Source organism: Muntiacus reevesi, chromosome 7 (genome assembly GCF_963930625.1).
Source record: "Muntiacus reevesi chromosome 7, mMunRee1.1, whole genome shotgun sequence".
Taxonomy (NCBI): Eukaryota; Metazoa; Chordata; class Mammalia; order Artiodactyla; family Cervidae; genus Muntiacus; species Muntiacus reevesi.
In genome coordinates, this window is record NC_089255.1 from 57,334,178 (window position 1) to 57,356,754 (window position 22,577).

At 37.5% G+C, this 22,577-nt stretch overlaps 1 protein-coding gene across 1 annotated transcript in view; it reads right to left on the minus strand.

Moving 5' to 3' along the window:
* Positions 1-3,281: 3,281 nt before the first annotated feature.
* Positions 3,282-22,577, minus strand: part of AP4E1 (adaptor related protein complex 4 subunit epsilon 1) — a 73,171-nt gene continuing 53,875 nt past the window's right edge. The window contains exons 17-21 of the mRNA XM_065940045.1: positions 21,234-21,492; positions 17,200-17,757; positions 15,994-16,184; positions 11,937-12,094; positions 3,282-11,041 (exon numbers count right to left, since the gene is read on the minus strand). Coding sequence (XP_065796117.1) covers positions 10,881-11,041; positions 11,937-12,094; positions 15,994-16,184; positions 17,200-17,757; positions 21,234-21,492 — 1,327 coding nt within the window. The 3' untranslated portion in view covers positions 3,282-10,880. The remainder of the gene's footprint in view (positions 11,042-11,936; positions 12,095-15,993; positions 16,185-17,199; positions 17,758-21,233; positions 21,493-22,577) is intronic.

The window sequence follows — 22,577 nt, forward strand, 5'->3', positions numbered from 1 at the left end:
TCAGACTCTCAACCAACTGATACCACTTCTTCAAAGCACTCAGTGAGCCTCACATGGGCAGGTAGAGACGGCTGAGGCTTGGACCCCCTTCAGCTTCCTCTGGGGTTGATATCTCCTACTTGTTCTCAGAGAAAACATTCATGAAGGACTATCACTAGTGCCAAGTACAAGGCCCACATTCAAAACAATCGTCAGACTAGTGATATCTCCGGAAGAGCGTCCTGTCCACAGAGGCTTATAGGCCACTCCCTGTGTCTGCAGTGAAGGGACCACTGAGCCGAGTTACCTGCTCTTGGTTTGAAACAAGGGAAAAGCAGACTCTCTCTCCCTCCCGGAAGGATGTGGAACACAGCTGCCTTGAACAAGTCATTCCCAAAGTCTAAGGACCGTTTCAGTCACGTCCTTAGTAAGACAGAGAAGCCACTCACTTTCATGTAGGAGGGGTCTTTGGAGTCTGGGGTCAGACTGTAATGAGCGAGCAGAGTTGTTGCTTTCAGTGTTCATGAATTATAGTTTTGTCTGGGTATATATCCAAGAGTGGGATTGCTGGATCATATGGCAACTCTATTTCTAGTCTTTTGAGGAACCTCCACACTGTTTTCCATAGCAGGTGTACCAATTTACACTCCCACCAAGTGTTAAGAGGGTTTCCATTTTCTCCACATCCTCTCCAGCATTAGTTATTAATAGACTTTTTAATGATGGCCATTTTGACTGGTGTGAGGTGGTACCTCATTGTAGTTTTGATTAACATTTCTCTAATAATCAGAGATATGAATGTCTTCTCATGTGCCTATTGGCCACTTTTTTGCATATCTTCTTTGGAGAAATATCTACTTAGGTCTTCTGATCATTTAATCAATTGGGTTGTTTGGTCTTTGTTACTGAATGGTATGAGCTATTTGCATATTTTGGAAATTAAACCCTTATCAAGTCACATCATTTGCAAATATTTTCTCCAGGTTCATAGGTTGTCATTTCCTTTTTTGTTTTTTTTTTTCATGGTTTTCTTTGCAGTACATAAGCTTGTAAGTTTGATAAGGTCCCATTTATTTTTGCTTTTAACTTGAAAAAATGATTAACAATAACAGGGAAACTGTTATAATACCACCCAGGTCCAGAAACAATACTTTACCAACCACCCCAAAAAGCCCCTGCATGCATGCTAACTCACTTCAGTAGTGTCTGATTCTTTGCGACCCTATGAACTGTAGCCCACCAGGCTCCTCTGTCCATAGGATTCTCCAGGCAAGAATACTGGAGTGGGTTGCCATGCCCTCCTCGAGGGGATCTTCCCAACCCAGGAATTGAGCCCAAGTCTCTTGGGTCTCCTGCAGTGGCATTGTGAGGCACGCTCTTTACCACTAACACCACCAGGGAAGACACCCTCCCCCCCAAGAAGTCCCTCAGTGGGCCTAATTCCAATCACAGTCTTCCCCCTGCCCCAGAGTAACATTACATTTATTACAATCACTTCCTTGCATTTCTTTTAAATACCCAACTGTGCATCCCTAGACACTACAGTTTAGTCTAGCCCATTTTTAAGAAACTTGACATGTTTCTTTTAATGTAAAAACTCCATCCCATCCCTTTCTTTTCCTTATTTGTTGAAGGTCTCTAGGGTTTTCCAGTCTGAATTTTGCTGACTGCAAACATGTAATGTAGTTTAGCTTATTCCTCTCTCCTCTGTATTTTCAGCTGCAAGCTGACAACTTCATCCAAAGACTTGAACAAACTCAGATTATTCTATCACTTTGGTTAAGACTGTAGGTGATCTGTACTCTTTCATGGGGAGACACAATTTAGTTACTGTGTCCTTTGTTGTGACTTTGGTGGTCTTTGATAGACTCTTTGCTATCTGATATAAAAAATATTTCAGACTCATCTTGTATAATTTCTGTCCCAGACCTAGAATCAATAATTTCTCCAAGAAGCCTTGGTTTCTTTTAGGGGAAAATCCAACTGAGCAACTAAACCACCAAACCACCACAGTATAACAACATTCCAGGACCACAACTAGGCACCTGGGGCATATGTGTATGTGTGTATCCTCAACACAAAATGAGAACTACAGAAGTTATTCACAATCTTCTATATTATTTCTATACTTACTTTCCTCACTCTAAGACTCCTGGTCTCAAGGATACAGACCATGATAAAATTGAAATATCCCACCATTAATCTTTTGTTTTATCCTACATGGTATCAGATAATATTACCACTATTGATATAGTTACAAAAAATATTTTTGATTTTGCATATGCTTTTTCTATTTCCCCCCCTTCTTTCAGCTATACTGCATCTGCATTGTCAGTACACACAGCCCTTACATACTCTATCTTCTCCTTTTCACTTATTCCTAGTTCTACAAACAGCCATATATTTAATGCTTACAACCAGCCCTTATGAATCTCATTTCTAGTAGCTTCCTCAGGAAGGGTTCATAGGGTTCATAGGAACCCTATAGGATTCCTATAGGATTCCATAGGGTTCATAGGAACAATATTTCTGGACTACTTATATGTTGATAGCAGTTTGTGCTTGTTAAACTTGGGGATTAGTTTTACTAAGCATAAAATTCTTGGTTCACATCTTCAAGTATCTAAAATGTATTATCCTATTTTCTTCTGGCATATATCATTTGTCAAAGTCCGATGATAAACTATTTTCTTTATAAGTCACTTGCTATTTTTTCTTAGATGGTCGAAGAATTTTTCCAATTTTTATGAGTTTAGTAATCTTACTAGAACATCTTGTCTTGCTATTTATCAGTTGAGAGTCTCAAGTACACAGTGTACCCTCTCTCGTTTCAAAGTATTTAATTGTACTTTCAGGAATGTTCCCTTGAGATACCATGTTCAGGATTTGTTTTGGTCATGTGTTTTGGAATTTCTCCTTCAGGAGCTCCTATAATCCATATGCTGAATCTTCTTTACCTATCTTCAATATTTGTTGCCTTCTCTTGAATATTCACCATATTTCATTTATTTAAAAAATATATCATCTTCATACTGTATTTCCCTAAGGCATTTTTTTGTGTGTTTATTCACACTTGTGACTCTTCTAGTTGCTTTTAGTTCTGAGATTTTTAAAAACATTTAATTTTTTCTCTAATTTATCACTTCGTTTCAGAATTTCGACAGCACTAATGTATGTTATTTTCTCACATTTTAATCTTCTTTACCTATCTTCAATATTTGTTGCCTTCTCTTGAATATTCACCATATTTCATTTATTTAAAAAATATATCATCTTCATACTGTATTTCCCTAAGGCATTTTTTTGTGTGTTTATTCACACTTGTGACTCTTCTAGTTGCTTTTAGTTCTGAGATTTTTAAAAACATTTAATTTTTTCTCTAATTTATCACTTCGTTTCAGAATTTCGACAGCACTAATGTATGTTATTTTCTCACATTTTAATTTTTAAAATCTCATCTAGCTTGTTTTGAAACAGTAGGTTAACAGTTTTGATCTATATTGTGAGTATGTTATACTAGTGTACTTTATTTTCTGTAGGGATATTACCCTACCTCTTAATATCACCCTCTCTCTCATACATAGTAAGTTTATATGGGATTTGATCATAGTATTTTTCTGTTGCCTGTATTTCCTAAATATTTAGGGACATCATTGAAAACAGCTTTTCTACCTTCATGAAGCTTTCCTTTTTCTGCTTTTTTTTTTAAATTATGTTAAAAACTTTGGCAATTCACCTTCTGATGTTTCCTGGTTCTGCTAAATTTCTTCACTTTTATCTGAACTCTTTCTTTCATCTTTACTGCCCACTCTTTTTTCTTTTTTCCATAATGATGTTATTAAACTCATACTTTAAGACATTGAAAGATTATAACATGAACCACTATGTGCCTTACATCATCTCACAGTAATCTTATAAGGTAGGTATTATTATCCCCCCTATACAGAAAAGAAACTGGGGCACAGAGTTTTTAAGTATTATGCCCAAAAGCACAAGTTTGTAATTAGTGAAGCCAAGAATTAAAATTTGACAACCCAACTTCAATTCACATGTTACCTAACAATGTCTACAGTACTTTCCTGCTTGGATGTGAGGGACCCTCATTTCTCAAATCCTACCATGTTACCATTTTAAGAGCAAGCCTAAGCTTGCTAAATTCAAACACTAAGCTGCTACTGTCAAAGAACCAATAACTTTTTGTACATTCACACAAGATTCCTCCTCTGTACCTACCCTAATCTTTCCAAATAATGCCATTACTTACCTTCCAAACACTCAATAGCTACTCTTAATCAGTCTCCATTGCAGGAAGGAGTGTGGGGAAAACATCACCAAAAACAATCCCACTGAGGAAAAGTAGGGTGAGACAGACAGCATTTAAAACAGGGGTTCTCAAACTTGGCTGCATGTTGTAATTATCTATGGAGTTTAATAATAGCAGGAGCCTATGTCTGATCCCTCAAAGAATCTGATTATGGTCTAGGGTATGGGATTTTAAAATTATCCCCAGTCTCGTGGACTGCAGTGATTATATTTGTGTTGTGTTGTGTATTAGTTGCTCAGTCATGTCCGACTCTTTGTGACCCCATGGACTGTAGCCCACCAGGCTCCTCTGTCCATAGAATTCTCCAGGCAAGAATACTGGAATGGGTTGCCATACCCTTCTCCAGGGAATCTTCCGGACCCAGGGATCAAACCTGGGTCTCCTGCATTGCAGGCAGATTCTTCACCATTTGAGCCACCAGGGAAGAATACCATATTGTATATTTGAAATCTGCTAAGACCCTAAGTGTTCTCACCACACACACAAAAGTAACTGTGTGAAGTGATGGATGCATTTTAATTAATTTGACCATGGTAATCATTTCACAATATATATTAAATCATCAAACTGGACAAGTTGAAAAAAATCACATTGCACAATCTAAATTTTTTTGTCAATTGATACCTTTTCCCCCCACGCCACCAAGCAATTCTGAGTGGAGGCAAACTGGCTTGTCCTACCAATTAACTCAATTCTGTAACTATACACCTGGAGACAGAATCAGATCTTATAAGTTAAAGGTTCAGTTCCACAAGACTGCTCCCCTTCAGACACCAACCACAAGTCCAGGTTGTCAATTACACTGCTGACCCAATGACTATAAACTGGAAGGTCCCACAACCCACTTCTCAGGTTCAATTAATTTGGAACAGTGGCTCACAGAATCCAGAGAAACATTTACTTATGTTTACCAGTTTATTATAAAGGATACAGATGAAGAGGTATAGAGGGTGAGAAACAGAAGGGTCCCAAGCACAGGAATTTCTGTCCTCACTGGAACTGGGGTGTGTCCCCTCCCAGAATGTGATGCATTCACCAACACAGAAGCTCATCAAATCTCTTTGTTCAGTAAAATTTTTTTTTGAGCTTAACCTCCAGCCCTCAAATCTTTCCCTTCCTTGAGGTCAGTGTGCAGGGTTGAAAGTTCTAATTCTCTAAGTACTTGGTCTCTCTGGTGATCAGCCCCTTTCTGAGATTATGGGTGAGCCACAGTCCAAAGTCTTTTAACTCAGGTGTGTTCAGAAAGGCTCCGTATAAATAATAAAAGACACTCCTATTGCTTCTGGAAGTGAAGACTGGTCCAATATTTGGGTTCAAATAATTTCACCTTTCCTTTAAAGGCTCAAAAACTCTTCTACCTAACCCCATTAACCATCAACTAAGATGAAAAAACTAAGTTCTTACACATTGATATCCATGATCAATGAGGACCAGTTTGCTCTAGTCATGGATACTGCCCTTACCTTTATTAAATTACAAGGCAGCAAATCAGACCAAATGCCCCTCCCTAAGAATATATATGCCTTGCCTCTGTTCCTATTTGTCATAAAGGGCAGAGTCAGCAATTAACTATGTACACAATTAAAGTGTGGAAAAGATCTACAATTAAACTTCTAATTACTTTTCTCTCATGAAAGCATGAATAATCTCTAAGCTCTAGTCTCTATCCATTTGGCCTAAGACCTGTCAGACCCCATCAGGGAAAAAACTTTCTGAGATCGGCCATTTAGTCACAAAGGCATCTTAAAGTTTAAGAAAGGAAAAGTACTCATCCACTTAGGAAAATAGTTTAAAATAACTAAAGGAAATTGAGTCCTTCTCTTGGAGAAAAGCCCACAATCTAGCCACAATCAGTTATGAGGACCCACTAGTTTTCCAGTGTTGTAACTGTGCCAGTAAACTTTGACTTTCCCCACACACAGGCCCATCCTCTCTGCATCCAGGCCACAATCTTTAAGTGCTCATGGTTCTCTGGGACTCATTTTTGGGGGTATCCTCTTATCTTGGATCCATGTACCTACCATAACATTTCCCGTGTGATACAAATGAACATTTCCTTTTCTTGTGCTCTATCCCAGGCGGCCTGTTCTTTCCCAACTTTCCTAATGCTATTGACCTTTTTAATATCAATATAGTTGTCTCTCCCATTACCATAGTTCTCACTTTTCTAAAGAAATAGGTGATACTAATTTAGCTGGTAAATCTGCCTTATATTCATTACCTCCCTATGTTTAATTTCACTGACCAAATGTCTACCACTTTCCATCCTAGAAAAAGTTCTTCTAGACCCATAAGAACTCATGAACATCTGACATATTCTAGAAAAGTTCCCCTTCTCCAAGTCATAATTTCTATCTGTAACCACATTTCCTTCGCAGAGAGATCTCTTAAATGACATGGCACATTCTCATGGGACTTAGACTGGTAAGGGTCTCTTCAAGTGGTCATATTTCTCCTCCCCTACCTGGTACAAACTGGCACAAGTTATTTCCACTGGAACCCTTTTCTGTTGACTTCTATCTCTAAGCCAGTCAGTTCCCTTTTCTTTATTTCTGGGAGAGCCACAAGATTACTAAAATCAATCCCTGGATATTACCAGGTCTCAGATAGCTCAGTTGGTAAAGAATCCACCTGCAATGCAGGAGACCCCGGTTCAATTCTCAGGTCAGGAAGACACCCTGGAGAAGGGATAGGGCTACCCACTCCAGTATTCTTGGGCTTCCCTTGTGGCTCAACTAGAAAAGAATTCCCCTGCAATGCAGGAGACCTGGGTTCGATCCCTGGGTTCAGAAGATCCCCTGGAGAAGGGAAAGGCTACCTACTCCAGTATTCTGGCCTGGAGAATCCCATGGACTATATAGTCCATGGGGTTGCAAAGAGTCGGGCATGACTGAGCGACTTTCACTTTAACTTCAGATTACTTATTTTTAGGGAACAGGTCTTTTTAGTCATTCATTCAATACACTGTTAGGTACCAGGCAAAAGGGACATAAAAATACACACCTGGATCCTAGCTCTAAAAAGCTCACAGCCTCTTATTATGCACATACATAAGAAGTAAATTTCATATAATCATTACCCCTGGCCCACTTGGCTGCAGGCCATCCTTCTTTTTAATGGTGTGAGGCATTTAAACCTCCTTTACCTTCTGTGCCCAAAATATCAGTTTCAAGCCCCAGAACATTTTCCTGCTGTGCATTACATCCAACGAGAGTCATCTGTAAGTGAGATTTAAATATCATTTCTTTGTGTCTTAGGATACACAATGCAGAGATGGCCAGGAGACTCAGAGTCTTTAGATAAGAAGTCACCACCTGACTTACCGTGTTTCTTGCATCTTGAGGTGAGGCAATATAGAAACAAAACACTGCTTTGAATACTCTGGTCAGGCTAGGATGAAAGCAGGGGATATGGACAAGTTCCTGAGGATCAATCCATGCTCTAACCTGTCAGAAGCCCAGAAAGTTTTCTCTGAACATCATAAAGAAAGAGCAGTGTCTTTACTTTTAACCAATTATATGACATGCTTTGGGGCTATAATAAGTAAATCACTCTTTTCATCCCATTCCAATTGCTTCTGCTATTTTTAGCTAATGCCTATCAAATCATTGAAAAGTATTACTTTTAGATGGTAAAGAATATATAGACCAAAGAACAACAACATAGATCACTTTGCATTTATTACATGTTTAACTGAATTTTTTTTCAAATTACAGAATTCAACTCCAAAATAAGGCAACTAATGCCTGGAAAGCTGTTATTCACTTGCATTCTTCCCTCCTAAAATTTTAAAACAAATGAAAACAACACCTTAAAAGACATGTGAATAGGTTCAGTGCACTTTCAGTGGCTCACAAACATGAGACAAAGATCACATTAATCCATACAAAAAAAAAAATTGCTTGATATTTTAAAACACAAATGACATGAACTAAAATAAAGGAAAAAATAAAACTGCATTTTAACCAAAATTGTTTCCGTAGATTATAGAATATTTTTTAAATACTGCTCCTCTGCAGAGCACATGCTGTGCTTGGCATGCTTGGCACATCAGCACTTGGTAACTGTTCAGCTTCCATCTGCAGTTTTTTTCAGAAGGACCCCTACTCAGGGCCCACACTCCCCTACGACTAATCTACCTCTCTGGTGGAAGCCTGCTCCTTCTTCCTCCACTGTCTCTTAAGGCTTTCCTGTCTTCCCTTTATTCTCCCCAGATTCACACTCATCGCCACCTGTGTTCTCAGCAAAGATGCCCAGCAGAGAACTCACCAGCTGCATCTCCCCTCCACAAGAGCTCTCACTCCAGATGTCGCCCCTTTACTTGACTGAATTATAAGATAAAGAGACGATCTTGCCCACAAAAAATTCGTTCTTCCTACTTCATCGTCACATCTCCTACAATGCAGAAAAAGCTGGTGATGCCTGATCTAGAACTTAAAACATTCATTAGTTTAGGCAGAATATATACTGCTCTGAAGTTCTTTAAAATCTACTCCTTTCCATTATTGTTTTTAAAAATCATAAAAATATAAAAATGTAAACATTCAGCAGAAATCCTTTTATCCTACTTTTTATGCAGTGAGTTCAGAAAGAACAAAAGTGACACCACGTTCCCTCTGATAGACCCAAAATCATACTCCCAGCCCTAACCTACCATTACACATTTCCCACCATTAGCACTGTAGGTCAAGCGTGTCTCTTCTGACAACTGCTGCTGCCACCCATGAACACCCTGTAACAAAGCCGCACAACTGCTCACTGTAATCTCTCCCAGCTAGCTGTCCACCTGCTTGTTGGGCACCTTACATCCACTGCTCCACACTCCAGCCAGCCGTGGTGACCACACAAAAGGAAGCAGGGACACAAAAATATGAAGCACCTCTTTTGCTACACTCTACATTCCTTTGCAAAGTGAGAGGGCACTTCCTATCTCTTTGTCAGAGTATCAACAGGACTAGGTGGGGTGGGAGGGTGCTGCTGACAGAGGCAGCAATAAAGAGAAAGCCAACAGTGTCCACACTCTCCCATCATTCATATTCCTGTTATCATGACACTGCTGGGAGCTTGAGAATGAATCTGATCTTCTATTCAAAAGGAAAAACCTACTCAGGAAATTCTAACCACTTCTCATTGCTCTTGTAGCAAGGTCTTACTGCATGCTTTTTTAGAAGCATGAAATTAACAAGGTATTTTTTTAATGAGTAACTTAAAAATTAATTTCTTTATGTGGTTTTTGTTTTTAGGGAGAGATATGCTAAACACAAATAACTAGTGAAGTCTATCAGCTTTGGGGAATTCCCTATCAGTTATGACTAATGAGACAACCTAAAACCACAATTCCACACCCGGGTGATAAAACAGTACCAATTAACCAGAGTATTAACTACAATGACTTAAAACTATATTACCTGAATAGTTTCTACCATGAAGTATCAGAAAAAGTGAAATAATAAATATTTTCCACAGCACCATAAGGTTTTATAAAATACTCTGTTTTTAACATAAATGTATAATCTTAAGATTCTGGTCTATCATTCAAATTAGGCTTAACCTCTTTTACTGATAATAGTTCTGACAGAGGTCATATAGGCACAATTGTAACATGAAAATCATGTATTTTACTGAAGAATCTGTATGGTAAACGTAAGACTATCACTCTTCTCATTTCATCCATTGAGTACTAGTGGATTCAAAGGCCAGGAAAGATGGTTTTGTCATTTGTACTCTATTCACAAATTTTAATGTGCCAAAAAAAAGTCTAAGTGGTAACTAAGATATTTGCCATAACTGAAAAGTCCTTTTATACCTGTTTACTTTAGTACTGTGTGCTCTTACAGGTTTTGTTTCTAAATAATAATATTATGTAAATGGCTCTGAGTTTTTAAAACAAAAATACAGTGATTCATTTTGAATTTTAAAAATTAATACAAGTGGAAAACAAATTTTGTAGCCAAATTGTTTGCAATTATGTGTATCAAGTTATAATAAAAACTGTACCACAGATTGGATCCCTCAAAATCCAACATGCTCATGGGTCTCCTGAAGTATTAATGTGTGCTGTGCCAACTTAGCTCAATACTGATCTAAGCAAAACATTATTGAAAGTAATGACTTGCTGACCAAAAGCATACACTGCATTCCAAAGCCAAATATGAATTCGATTTGGGATTATTAAGTTCAGGTTTCCCCTCCATTAACGCAGAGAACTGAGACCTGGCTTTACTATAAATCAGCTTTAGCACTAGAGCAAATCTGCTATAAAATTATTTATAACAAAATAAATTATTTTCAGACCCTCTACACTAAGTGATATATATAAATCATTAGCAGTTTATAGCATTAGCTTAGGCCGCTTTTTCAGGACCCAAACCTACTGTACAATCCTGAGTAAAAGGTTAGGGGTACAGTTTCTTGGGGATCTTTCTTGATCATGAACCATAAAGAAAACACATAAAACCACAACCTGTAATAATCCCCATTTTCATTAGAAGTACCATTAATCCTTTTTACTTTGGTAAATAAGTTTATCTATGTAAACCATTTATTTTGATGGAGTAAAATATAAGCAGAGCTTTTGCTAGGATCCCTCCATCACTTTTTGACACTGATAAAGTAAATAGTCAGGAAGAGTAGAACAGGAGGATCTGAACCACAGGGCTAATATGTCACCATGAACTCGAAAATGCAGCAAGCAGGGGAAGGATGGGAGCAGTTGACAGGCCAAGAGCCCTTCATTACCTACAACAAAACAAAATCAGAAATCCTTTAATACAAAAAGACTTCAACAGACAGTTCTACAAAGAAGATATACAAATATCCAATAAGCATGTGAAAAGATACTCAACAACACTGATCATTAAGGAAATGCAAATCAAAACTAATGATTATGAATAAAATGACACACTACTTCATACCTGTTAAAACAGCAATTATCAAAATTCTACTTTGGGGTATATAACTAAAAGAACTGAAAGCAGGGGCTCAAACACAGATTATTTGTATACCCATGTTCAAAGCAGCATCATTCAGAACAGCCAAAAGGTGGCAGCAAACCAAATGTCCATCAAAAGATTAACTGACAAATAAAACATGGTGTATTCATACAATGTGACTATATTTAGGCTTAGAAAGGAAGGAAATTTTGATATATAACATGGATGAACCTTGAAGACATTAAAAGTGAAATAAGCCAGTCACAAAAGGACAAATACTGTAAGAGTCTACTTAGATGAGGTACCTAGAGTAGTCAAATTCACAGAGACAGAAAATAGGATGGTGGCTGCCAAGGACTGCAGATGATAGGCAATGGAAAGTCAGTGCTTAATGGGTACAGTTTCAGTTAAGAAAGAGGGAAAGATTCTGAAAATGACAGTGGCAATGGCTGCACAACAAAATGAAATATATTTAATGCCACTCACCAATACACTTAAAAATGATCAAAATGGTAAAATTTTGTTACGTATACTTTACCACACAAAAAAATCTTTTAATAAAGTCTGCATTACACACTTATCAAAAAGATGTTATAAGAGGATATACAGCCCTAAGAAATAAGATACTTTTAAGAGTTTGTTTTCTGATTGTAAGAAAGGCCCCATAAACACAAGACTGCCTTCTCAAAAACTCTACAAACCTATAATGTCAACAACATGAAGTCTTAGTTCCTGTTGCAGGGCCTTTAAGGTAGAACTCAGAGCAGCTTGAGATTCTGACATCTTTACATTTTGTTTCACATCATTTGCGAAGGATAACCAGAGTTTACCAAAGTCTTCAGTCGAGATTTTTAATGGCCTGAAAATAATTGTGAAAATTAGATTTATGTCCATAAGAATGAAATGATTCTAAACAAATACATTTCAAATAACTCATGGGAATAAAAAAAAATCATTACAAGTCTAAATCCTATGAAATCTATGTTTTTTAAACCAGATATGATCAGAATGCTTACCATCATCCTCTAACTTGAAGACAATGCTGAAAACAGATGTTATTACAGAACAAATGTCTTTTCAATACATCACCCAGTTCTCTCTTTTTCTGCGCATTAGTCATTACAGTAAAATTTCACCAAATAACTTCATGAATCATTCAAATATAAAACTTTTCTTTCATGTATACTTTAGATTAGAGCTTCCCAGGTGGCTCAATGGGTAAAGAACCTGCCTGCAATGCCAGAGATGCCAGAGATATGGGTTCAACTCCTGGGTCAGGAAGATCCCCTGGAGAAGAGCACAGCAACCAACTCCAGTATTGTGGCCTGAAGAATTCCACGGACAGAGGAGTCTGGCGTGCTTCAGACCATGGGGTCACAAAGGGTCAAACATGACTGAAGCAACTGAGCACACATACTTTGGATTTGGGGATGAGATACTCTATCAAAGTCAAAGTCATGTACAAAAGTATGAATACAAAGATCTAGAACCTTAGGCAAACTGGACCAAGAGAAAGAATTTTAACAAATATAGTTTTTAAATGGTTCAGGCAGCTAAAGATCAAATAATTAACACTGGGATATCCTGGGAAGAATGGGAAAGTTTTATATTCTACTTATATTTGTCTATAACTTTTAAATTCTTATAATAATTAAATACTGATTTTATAATTAGAAAAAAAAATTTTAAGATACAGAGGATTTTACTCATAAGAACAGAATTGTCTGTGGCACATATGCTGTGCTTCCTCAGGTTACTAATGTTCATCATGGGACGTAACCTTCATAGTCACAGAATGTAAGTTTTTTCAAGGCTGCATTTTATCTTTTCAGCACCACAGGTATAAATACATACTCTTTGACAGACTGATAAACATGTTCTCACTAAAAGACTTTGAAGAAATGGACAAAAATTATAGACGGATGTGCGAAGGTTAAAAAAATTTTTTACAGATATTCATTGGTATTCTATATTCTTGGTTTAGGCATGCTTCATTTTAAAAAATGTTTGAACACAGTACAATATATTCATAATACTAAATGAGAGCAGAAAAGTTAAAAGGTTTTCAATTATGTGGGTAGCACTGCACAATGCTAGTGCAATAACTAAATACTGTATGTCTAATAAAAGCTTAATAACTTTACTGGTCATAGCAAACATCCTCTTCCACAACACAAGAGAAGACTCTACACACAGACATCACCAGATGGTCAATACCAAAATCAGACTGATCATATTCTTTGCAGCCAAAGATGGAGAAGCTCTATACAGTCAGCAAAAACAAGACCGGGAGCTGACTGTGGCTCAGGTCATGAACTCCTTATTGCCAAATTCAGACTTAAATTGAAGAAACTGAGGAAAACCACTAGACCATTCAGATATGACCTAAATCAAATCCCTTAGGATTATACAGTGGAAGTAACAAACAGATTTAAGGGACTAGATCTGATAAACAGAGTGCCCGATGAACTATGGACGAAGGTTCATGACACTATACAGGAGACAGGGATCAAGACCATCACCAAGAAAAAGAAATGCAAAAAAGCAAAATGGCTGTCTGAGGAGGCCTTACAAATAGCTGTGAAAAGAAGAGAAGAGAAAAGCAAAGGAGAAAAGGAAAGATATACCCATTTGAATGCAGAGTTCCAAAAAATAGCAAGGAGAGATAAGAAAGCCTTCCTCAGTAATCAGTGCAAAGAAACAGAGGAAAATAATAGAATGGGAAAGACTAGAGATCTCTTCAAGATGATTAGAGAAACCAAGGGAACATTTCATGCAAAGATAGGCTCGATAAAGGACAGAAATGGTATGGACCTAACAGAAGCAGAGGATATTAAGAAGAGTAGGCAAGAATACACAGAAGAACTGTACAAAAAAGATCTTCATGACCCAGATAATTACGATGGTGTGATCACTCACCTAGAGCAAGACATCCTGGAATGTGAAGTCAAGTGGGCCTTAGGAAGCATCACTATGAACAAAGCTAATGGAGGTGATGGAATTCCAGTTGAGCTATTTAAAATCCTAAAAGATGATGCTGTGAAAGTGCTGCACTCAATATGCCAGCAAATTTGGAAAACTCAGCAGTGGCCACAGGACTGGAAAAGGTCAGTTTTCATTCCAATCCCAAAGAAAGGCAATGCCAAAGAAGGCTCAAACTACCACACAATTGCACTCATTACACATGCTAGTAAAGTAATGCTCAAAATTCTCCAAGCCAGGCTTCAGCAATACATGAACCATGGACTTCCAGATGTTCAAGCTGGTTTTCGAAAAGGCAGAGGAACCAGAGATCAAATTGCCAACATCCTCTGGATCATCAAAAAAGCAAAAGAGTTCCAGAAAAACATCTATTTCTGCTTTATTGACTACGCCAAAGCTTTTGACTGTGTGGATCACAATAAACTACTGAAAATTCTTAAAGAGATGGGAATACCAGACCACCTGACCTGCCTCTTGAGAAATCTGTATGCAGGTCGGGAAGCAACAGTTAGAACTGGACAAGGAACAACAGACTGGTTCCAAATAGGAAAAGGAGTACATCAAGGCTGTATACTGTCACCCTGCTTATTTAACTTACATGCAGAGTACATCATGAGAAATGCTGGACTGGATGAAGCATAAGCTGGAATCAAGATTGCCAGGAGAAATATCAATAACCTCAGATATGCAGATGACACCACCCTTATGGTAGAAAGTGAAAAAGAACTAAAGAGCTTCTTGATGAAAGTGAAAGAGGAGAGTGAAAAAGTTGGGTTAAAGCTCAACACTCGGAAAACTAAGATCATGGCATCCGGTCCCATCACATCATGGCAAACAGATGGGGAAACAGAGGAAACAGTGGCTGACTTTATTTTTCTGGGCTCCAAAATCACTGCAGATGGTGACTGCAGCCATGAAATTAAAAGACACTTACTCCTTGGAAGGAAAGTGATGACCAACCTAGACAGCATATTAAAAAGCAGAGACATTACTTTGTCAACAAACGTCCATCTAGTCAAAGCTATGGTTTTTCCAGTACTTATGTATGGATGTGAGAGTTGGACTATAAAGAAAGGTGAGTGCTGAAGAATTGATGCTTTTGAATTGTGGTGTTGGAGAAGACTCTTGAGAATCCCTTGGACAGCAAGGAGATCCAACCAGTCCATCCTAAAGGAAATCAGTCCTTAATATTCATTAGAAGGACTGATGCTGAGGCTGAAACTCCAATACTTTGGCCACCTGATGCAAAGAACTGACTCATTTGAAAAGACCGTGATGCTGGGAAAGACTGAAGGCGAGAGAAAGGGACAACAGAGGATGAGATGGTTGGATGGAATCACCAACTCAATGGATATGAGTTTGAATAAACTCCAGGAGTTGGTGATGGACAGGGAGGCCTGGTGTACTGCAGTCCATGAGGTCGCAAAGAGTTGGACACGACTGAGCAACTGAACTGAACTGAAACATTAACATTAGTTTCTCTCAGAAGTTTTCCATAGGTTGGCCATGGAAACCTATACAGGCTCCCCCACACTACAGTCATCCATCACACCATTTACTTCCTGTTCATAGCACAATTCAGTTATACATCCATTTGTATGACTGTTCAATGTCTCTTCCTAGAATGAACCCTCCCCTCCCTAAAGGCAGAAGTGTGTCTAGTTTTGAGCTGTTATACTCCCTAGCACCTCATACAGTGCTCTGTCCAGAGAAGAGCCTAGTAAATAGTTGCTGAATGAATGAACAACTTGAATTAATATTCCAAAAAGTATTTACCTAATGAAATCTAACAGTGATAAGTTTACTGAAAATTCAAGCTGAACAGAGTGAGTATCCATCACTTGGTAAGTTATAAAACCAGACAGATTTCCTTCTGCAAAAGGTTTTTCCATCTGCACACTGTATTGAAAATTTTTGGTGCTTTCTGCTTCTATTACGGGCAAACAGCATTCAGGTTGCTCAGTGATCTATAAATAAAAATAAAGTAAATACTGAAGAAGGTATCAATACAAACTTTCACATGAATACCAATTTTCTATTTAACTGAAGTGGTATAAAAGCATACTATGGTGAGATATTAATAACAAGCCACAACATAAGGATAACTGACAACTTCACTTGAGAAAAATTCACTAGCACAGATAATTAAGAAATAATAATATATTGGTCAGAATTATGTAACAAACAGCATTACAATGAAAATGTCTGTGTGATTTAACAACCACCACCAAAAAAAAAACAACAGTAGCCATGTGGCTCTCAATACTAACTAGTAACAGGTTTTAAAGCTAGGAGAGTTTAAAGAAAAAAAAAAAAAAAACAGGTATCTTTCCCTCTCATTCTCCACCCTTAATCAAATCAAGTTCTGGTGGTAAAGCTCAGACAACTGAATTGGGTTTTGGTTTTTGCTTTTAGGTTTTTAGAATTAGGTGATTCTAATGCAAGTCTATGGGCTTCCCTGGTGGCTCAGCAGTAAAGAATCTGCCTACAGTGAGGGAGTCACAGGAGACATGGGTTTGATCTCTAGGTCAGGAAGGTCCCCTGGAGGAGGGCACGGCAACCCACTCCAGTTCTTGCCTGGAGAATCCTGTGGACAGGGGAGCTGGGCAGGCAACAGTCCATAGGGTCACAGAGTTGGACACGACTGAAGCAACTTAACACAGCATGGCAGCACAATGCATGCATCTGCAGTTAGGAATTTCTGCCAGGGGCCCGGGTAATGTCCCACTTCATGCATTCTAGCTCATAGAAGAAATTGGATCCGTTTTCTCAGTCTTCTCTCTATTATGTTCCCTTGTCTCTTTTGAATTATTTGTCCCACCTAAAATAATTTTAAAAATCTGTCACACCTTTCACTATTTTTGCTAAAGAAGAAAAAAGGATGTGGGAGAAATTTATAAGCCATCAGAAGAGTCAACAGCAGAAACATTAAGGAAACACTGTCTATTTAAGGCAGAAATAATAAACCATTCGTTGTCTTACCTTGAAATTTTCTGCAGGAGCAATTTCTAAGTTAGCACTTTTCAGTTCCAAACCACTTTTATTAAAAACTGACCAGACCACCAACAAACAATCATCTTTCCAAATTTTGTAAGAAGACATAGATATGGTTTCATTATTACAGACCTCCATAAGATCTGAATGTATGCGCTCACTAGTTTCTTCCAACAAAGAAGAAGCTAAAGAAATTTCATTGGCAACTGAGGCTGCAGTGGCTTGAGGAGGGTGAAAAACTTCCATGTTGTTATCAGCAAACAAAGAGGGTGTAGACAGCCTGCAATTTGAAATTTTCTCAACCAAGGGCAGTTCTGTCAGTGACTCCGAATCCAAAAGTTCTGAACTGAGAGAAAACTTCTTTAATTCTTTGTCTCCTCTATCCTGCAAATTATCCAAACAATAATCTTCTTCATAAGTTACATTTGATGAAGAACTAAAGGAAGAACGGATTATATTTTGATCAGTGGTTGTTTCCTCACTTTTGGTTTCTTTGATTTTTGATTTCCTTCTAAACTTGTGAGAAACGGTATCTGCTTTTCCGAGCTGCAAAGATAAAACATAATAATATAAAAAGAAACCATTCTACTAAGTCATGAGTCAAACTTTTTTTTAATAATTTCAAATGAGCAATGTAGTAACTAGCTAAAGTTCTACCTATTAGAGATGGATAAAATGTTAAGCCCTAAAATTCTGACAGCTACATAACTCTGAACTATTAAGCTAAATCTACTTCTCATTAAAAACACATAAAATCAGAAAAAGAAATAAGGTCAAAAAGTCAACAATGAACAATTCTAAGTCTTGTTAGACTTCAGAATGCTAGAGTACAGAATTGCACAAATTAAAAACAGTACAAAAGTTACCAATTTTTTGTTTCCAGAGTTGTCCTGTAGAAGCTAAAATACCCTTAAACATAGGGATGGCTCAAACTTTGGTTCAGCAATCTATAATAGTCCTATTTTTACAATCTGTGAGTCAATACACAGGGAAGAAAAACTGACTTTACCTTAATAATCAACTAGCACTGGCTAACTAGAACACACAGAAGGAAAGAATTCTAAAAGGGACTGGTGAAGTATGTTACAGACTCAGGGGATGGGAACAGCAAATTTGCTATTCTTGAGCTAAGACTCCCAAGGAAATGGCTGAGAATCCATGCAAGAAGAGTAATGACTCAAGCAACCTCTTGCCTCACAAAGTTCTATCTAAAGTCAGTGCAGCAGACTGGCACTACTTTAAGTTCATCCTCCTGCGTGGCCGTCCTTCACACTATGCTGGCTAATCAGAATTCTAGCTCCCTTTTCACATCCTCTCATCCCCTCAAGTCCCAACATCTCTTCCAACTCTCAGTAGGTTAAGTCCATCTCTGACCTTTCAATTCAGAAGTCATCAAACAAGAACTAATATTATATTAACACAAAAATGAAAATAAGTTGAGGGATGGGGGAAGGAGAGGACTTTCATTTCGGGTAGCCATGGAACTTGAATTAGATATGTACTAGACCGCTCAAATGGAGAAGGAAATGGCAACCCACTCCAGTATTCTTGCCTGGAAAATCCCATGGACTGAGGATGCTGGTAGGCTACAGTCCATGGGGTCGCAAAGAGTCAGACACGACTGAGCAACTTCACTTCACTTAGACCACTCGGTATTGTCCTCAGATCACTAATGCTGTGGGTTTTTTGTTTTCTCTTTTCTTTCCGTGTTTCATTTTGGATAGTTTCTATTACTTTGTCTTCAAGCATAATGATCTTTTCTTCTACACTATCAAACCTGCTATTAGTTAGAAGCTACACAAGCCAGAAGACATGGGAGTAACCTATTTGTCAGATTACTTAAAAGAAACAGTCAATCTCAAATCCACAACCCAGAGAAAATACTTTTTAAAATGATGGTGAAATAAAGGCAAAGATGTGGGGGAAAAAAAAACCTTTAACCCCCACACTAAACTATATTAAAAAAATTAACTCAAAATGGAACACAGACTTAAAAACTAGTTTAAATGAAATACTCAATATAACCTTGATCTATGTAACTGAAAACATTAAAAATTAGAAAAACAGAAAAAGAATAGGATTGGTAGAGAAAAGCAGCATTCCAAAAGGACTTGTCCATTTTGCCCCAGTGAGAGAAAAGTTAAGGTTGCCAGGTAATTTTACACGTTACCCCGCATGTATTATTACATTGGAAAAGTCCCTAATGTTGGGAAAGATTGAGGGCAGGAGAAGAGAGCATCAGAGGATGAGATGACTGGACAGCATCACCAATGCAATGGACATAACTTTGGGCAAACTTTTGGAGATGGTGAGGGACAGAGAGGCCTAGAATGCTACAGTCCATGGGGTTGCAAAGAGTCAGACATGACTGAGCAACTGAACAACAACATTATTACATGTATTATTAAAAAATAATAATTTTTTAAATTATTTTTTAAAAATGCTAATTTATGTACTTATTTGTATGTACTTAATTAAAAAATGCTAATTTTATGTACTTATTTGCTTCCCCTCCTTTCTGCATGATGCCATCTGAGTTATAACATAGTTCCTCACATAATTCAGGGCCCCCTGAAACAGGGAAATACACTCTTTTTACACTCTTTTTTTCCAACTAATTCCAGTGATAGCTGAAGGAAAAAGAAAAGTGTGAGGGGTAATGCATAAAGGATTTAACCTAACTTAAACAGAAAAACATCCTACTTACATTTCTTATTTTGAGCCCACCAAAAAAAAAATAAAAGTCTATATCACCCTGAATGTTCTCAGGAGAAATACTCTGAAAGCTATGCACTTTGTTGAGAAGGTAGAACTCCTTCAACACCCGGAAAAAGGCTCACCAGTCAGGGCTTCATAAGCCTTGGAGCACCCTGACCCTGATGCACTCTGACCACTGAGAACTTGCCCTATTAGTGACAGATCATTCAATGGAAACTTCATCACAGCCTGCCAGAATAGCTCACAGACTTCAGATCAGTCACTGTGCTGCTGAACTACACGTGCTGAGACAACATTAAGATACATTAATTACCTATTAATATTTTTAGGATGAATTCAATTCACTTTTTCTGATAATCAAGTCTGACAAAAATAAGCTCTGGAAAAGAAAGAGATACAGGCAAAGAATGTAGCCTAGAGACTTGACTAGTGCTGACAGAGATGGAGGGGAAATTCCACCAAGGGAGATGAAGGATGAAAAAAACTGTGATATAAAACTGAACAAAATATAGCTCTAATCATAATTTTGCACTAGGTGGGATCATCTGCCCACCAAGTGGAAAATTACATATGGAATATGCAGACACTCAAAAATGGCATCTGTCCTTCATGCCACAGTTTACTCTTTTACTAAGAGAATAATATATCAGCATAAAAAGTTTTGCAAATCATCATAATCAAAATTTCTGAATATAATTATCATTTTTGCATAATTCCTTTCAACCTCAATACACTTTTATCTTAACAGTTACATGCAATATAAAAAAATAATATTCTGGGTTTTTTTTGCTTGATATATATAAATATCTTTTAATTTTACAGTGCAGTATTTATCACTTTTAATGACAAAGTCATATTCAGTGCTAATATAGTTTATGTACCCATTCTCTTAAGACATCTAAATTGATTCCTATTTTTCATTATTAAAAATAACCATTTTAAGAAGTACTTTTTCCATAGACACATCAATATTGCTGAACTATTACTATTTTTAATTTCCATCAAGTCCACTTTCCATTGAGGCCTGTCCTTTCCACCCATGGGGATGATAATACACATGGTCATATTTGCAACTTAATCTGGACTCTGACCCTTGCATTAACTAAAGAGAACACCTGACTGAAGCTGAGCCAGTAAGATTTTCTCCTTCAGGAATATAAAAGGTATGTCACTTATGGCTCTGGAGCTGCAGGAGCCATTCCCAAAACGTGTATAGATTAACAGTCATGAACTTTTGTAGAACCAGTTTTTTTGTTCAAAACAGGGGACATAAGATTCTCAGAGGAATGTAACTGACTACTTACCAAATTGATTGTACTTTCTGATCCTAGCCCAACAAACAATGATGATGCCAGCAGCTGCTTTTCTTTCTCCTCTTTAGATTGGGTAAGGACTTGAGACTGATCCTTTTTTGTTACAGTTTGATCTCCATTCTCCATTATTATACTCTCCTGAGGAACTGGAGGGGCTTCTGTTTCATCACCAGTTTTGCTTTCCTTCTTGGGAAGATAGCCCTCTTTCCCCCACAATTTCTTTATACCTTCCAGCTTCAAGCCATTTGTCCTAAGGAGATTGATAATGAAATCAAGTCAGTTTAAATAACTGCTAAACAGTTACCTTCATGAGGCATTTTTTAAAAAACACATCTTTGTTGTCATCTTTTAGAAATAGCTTTCAGATTATATTCTATATGCCAGAAATAAAATTGAGATCTGCAGTTTTTTAGTTAAAGCCAACCTTCCAGTCAAAATACTTAATGCAACAGAACTCAAGACTTAGTTTAAAATTTCAGATCATTTAATTTTCATTTAATTGTTTGAATAAGACGTCCAAAAACAGAAATACTATAAATCAGTTCCTTTCAATGTATTGACTTTTCAAAATTATCCTTACTTCTGATGGGTTAAAGTTCAGAAATGACATAGTTTCATAGCTATAATCACTTAATGAAGGAATTAACACTCTATAAATTCACTACATAAAATCCTGTGGAAAGCAAAAAAAAAAAAAAATTCACTCAAATCTACTCCTATGTGTAAATTTACCTTTAATCTAAAAGGTTTTCTTAATGTGAACACAATCTACATTTTCACCTATTATTCCTGTTGTTTAGTCACTAAGTCGTGTCCAACTCTTTTGCGACCCAGTGGACTGTAGCCCGCCCAGCTCCTCTGTCCAAGGGATTTCTCAGGTAAGAACAATGGAGTGGTTGCTATTTCCTTCTTCAGGGGTCTTCCTGACCCAGGGATTGAACCCACATCTCCTGCATTAGTAGGCAGATTCTTTACCACTGAACCACCAGAAAAGCCCCATTAACTATTATAATGTACGTTAATAAAAATGAATGAGGTTTGATCTATAAAAGATAAAAGTATTAATGATACTTTTGGAAAAAGCATGAATGTTAGGAGTTAATACCTGAGGTGAAGAAGAATAAAGCAGTGATTAGGATTAAGACTCATCTACTGTTGTCCCAAAAGCTACAGCTGCAAATGATAAGTGCAGGCTCAAACAACCAAAGACTGCCTCTACTGTTTTCATTTAAGAACCATGTGTCCTTGGCACCAACTCATGTTAAGTATCTCTGCCATGATCTAAAACTGCATTTTTAAAATTTGCGCTATAAGGTAAGCAGACCATGAAATGAC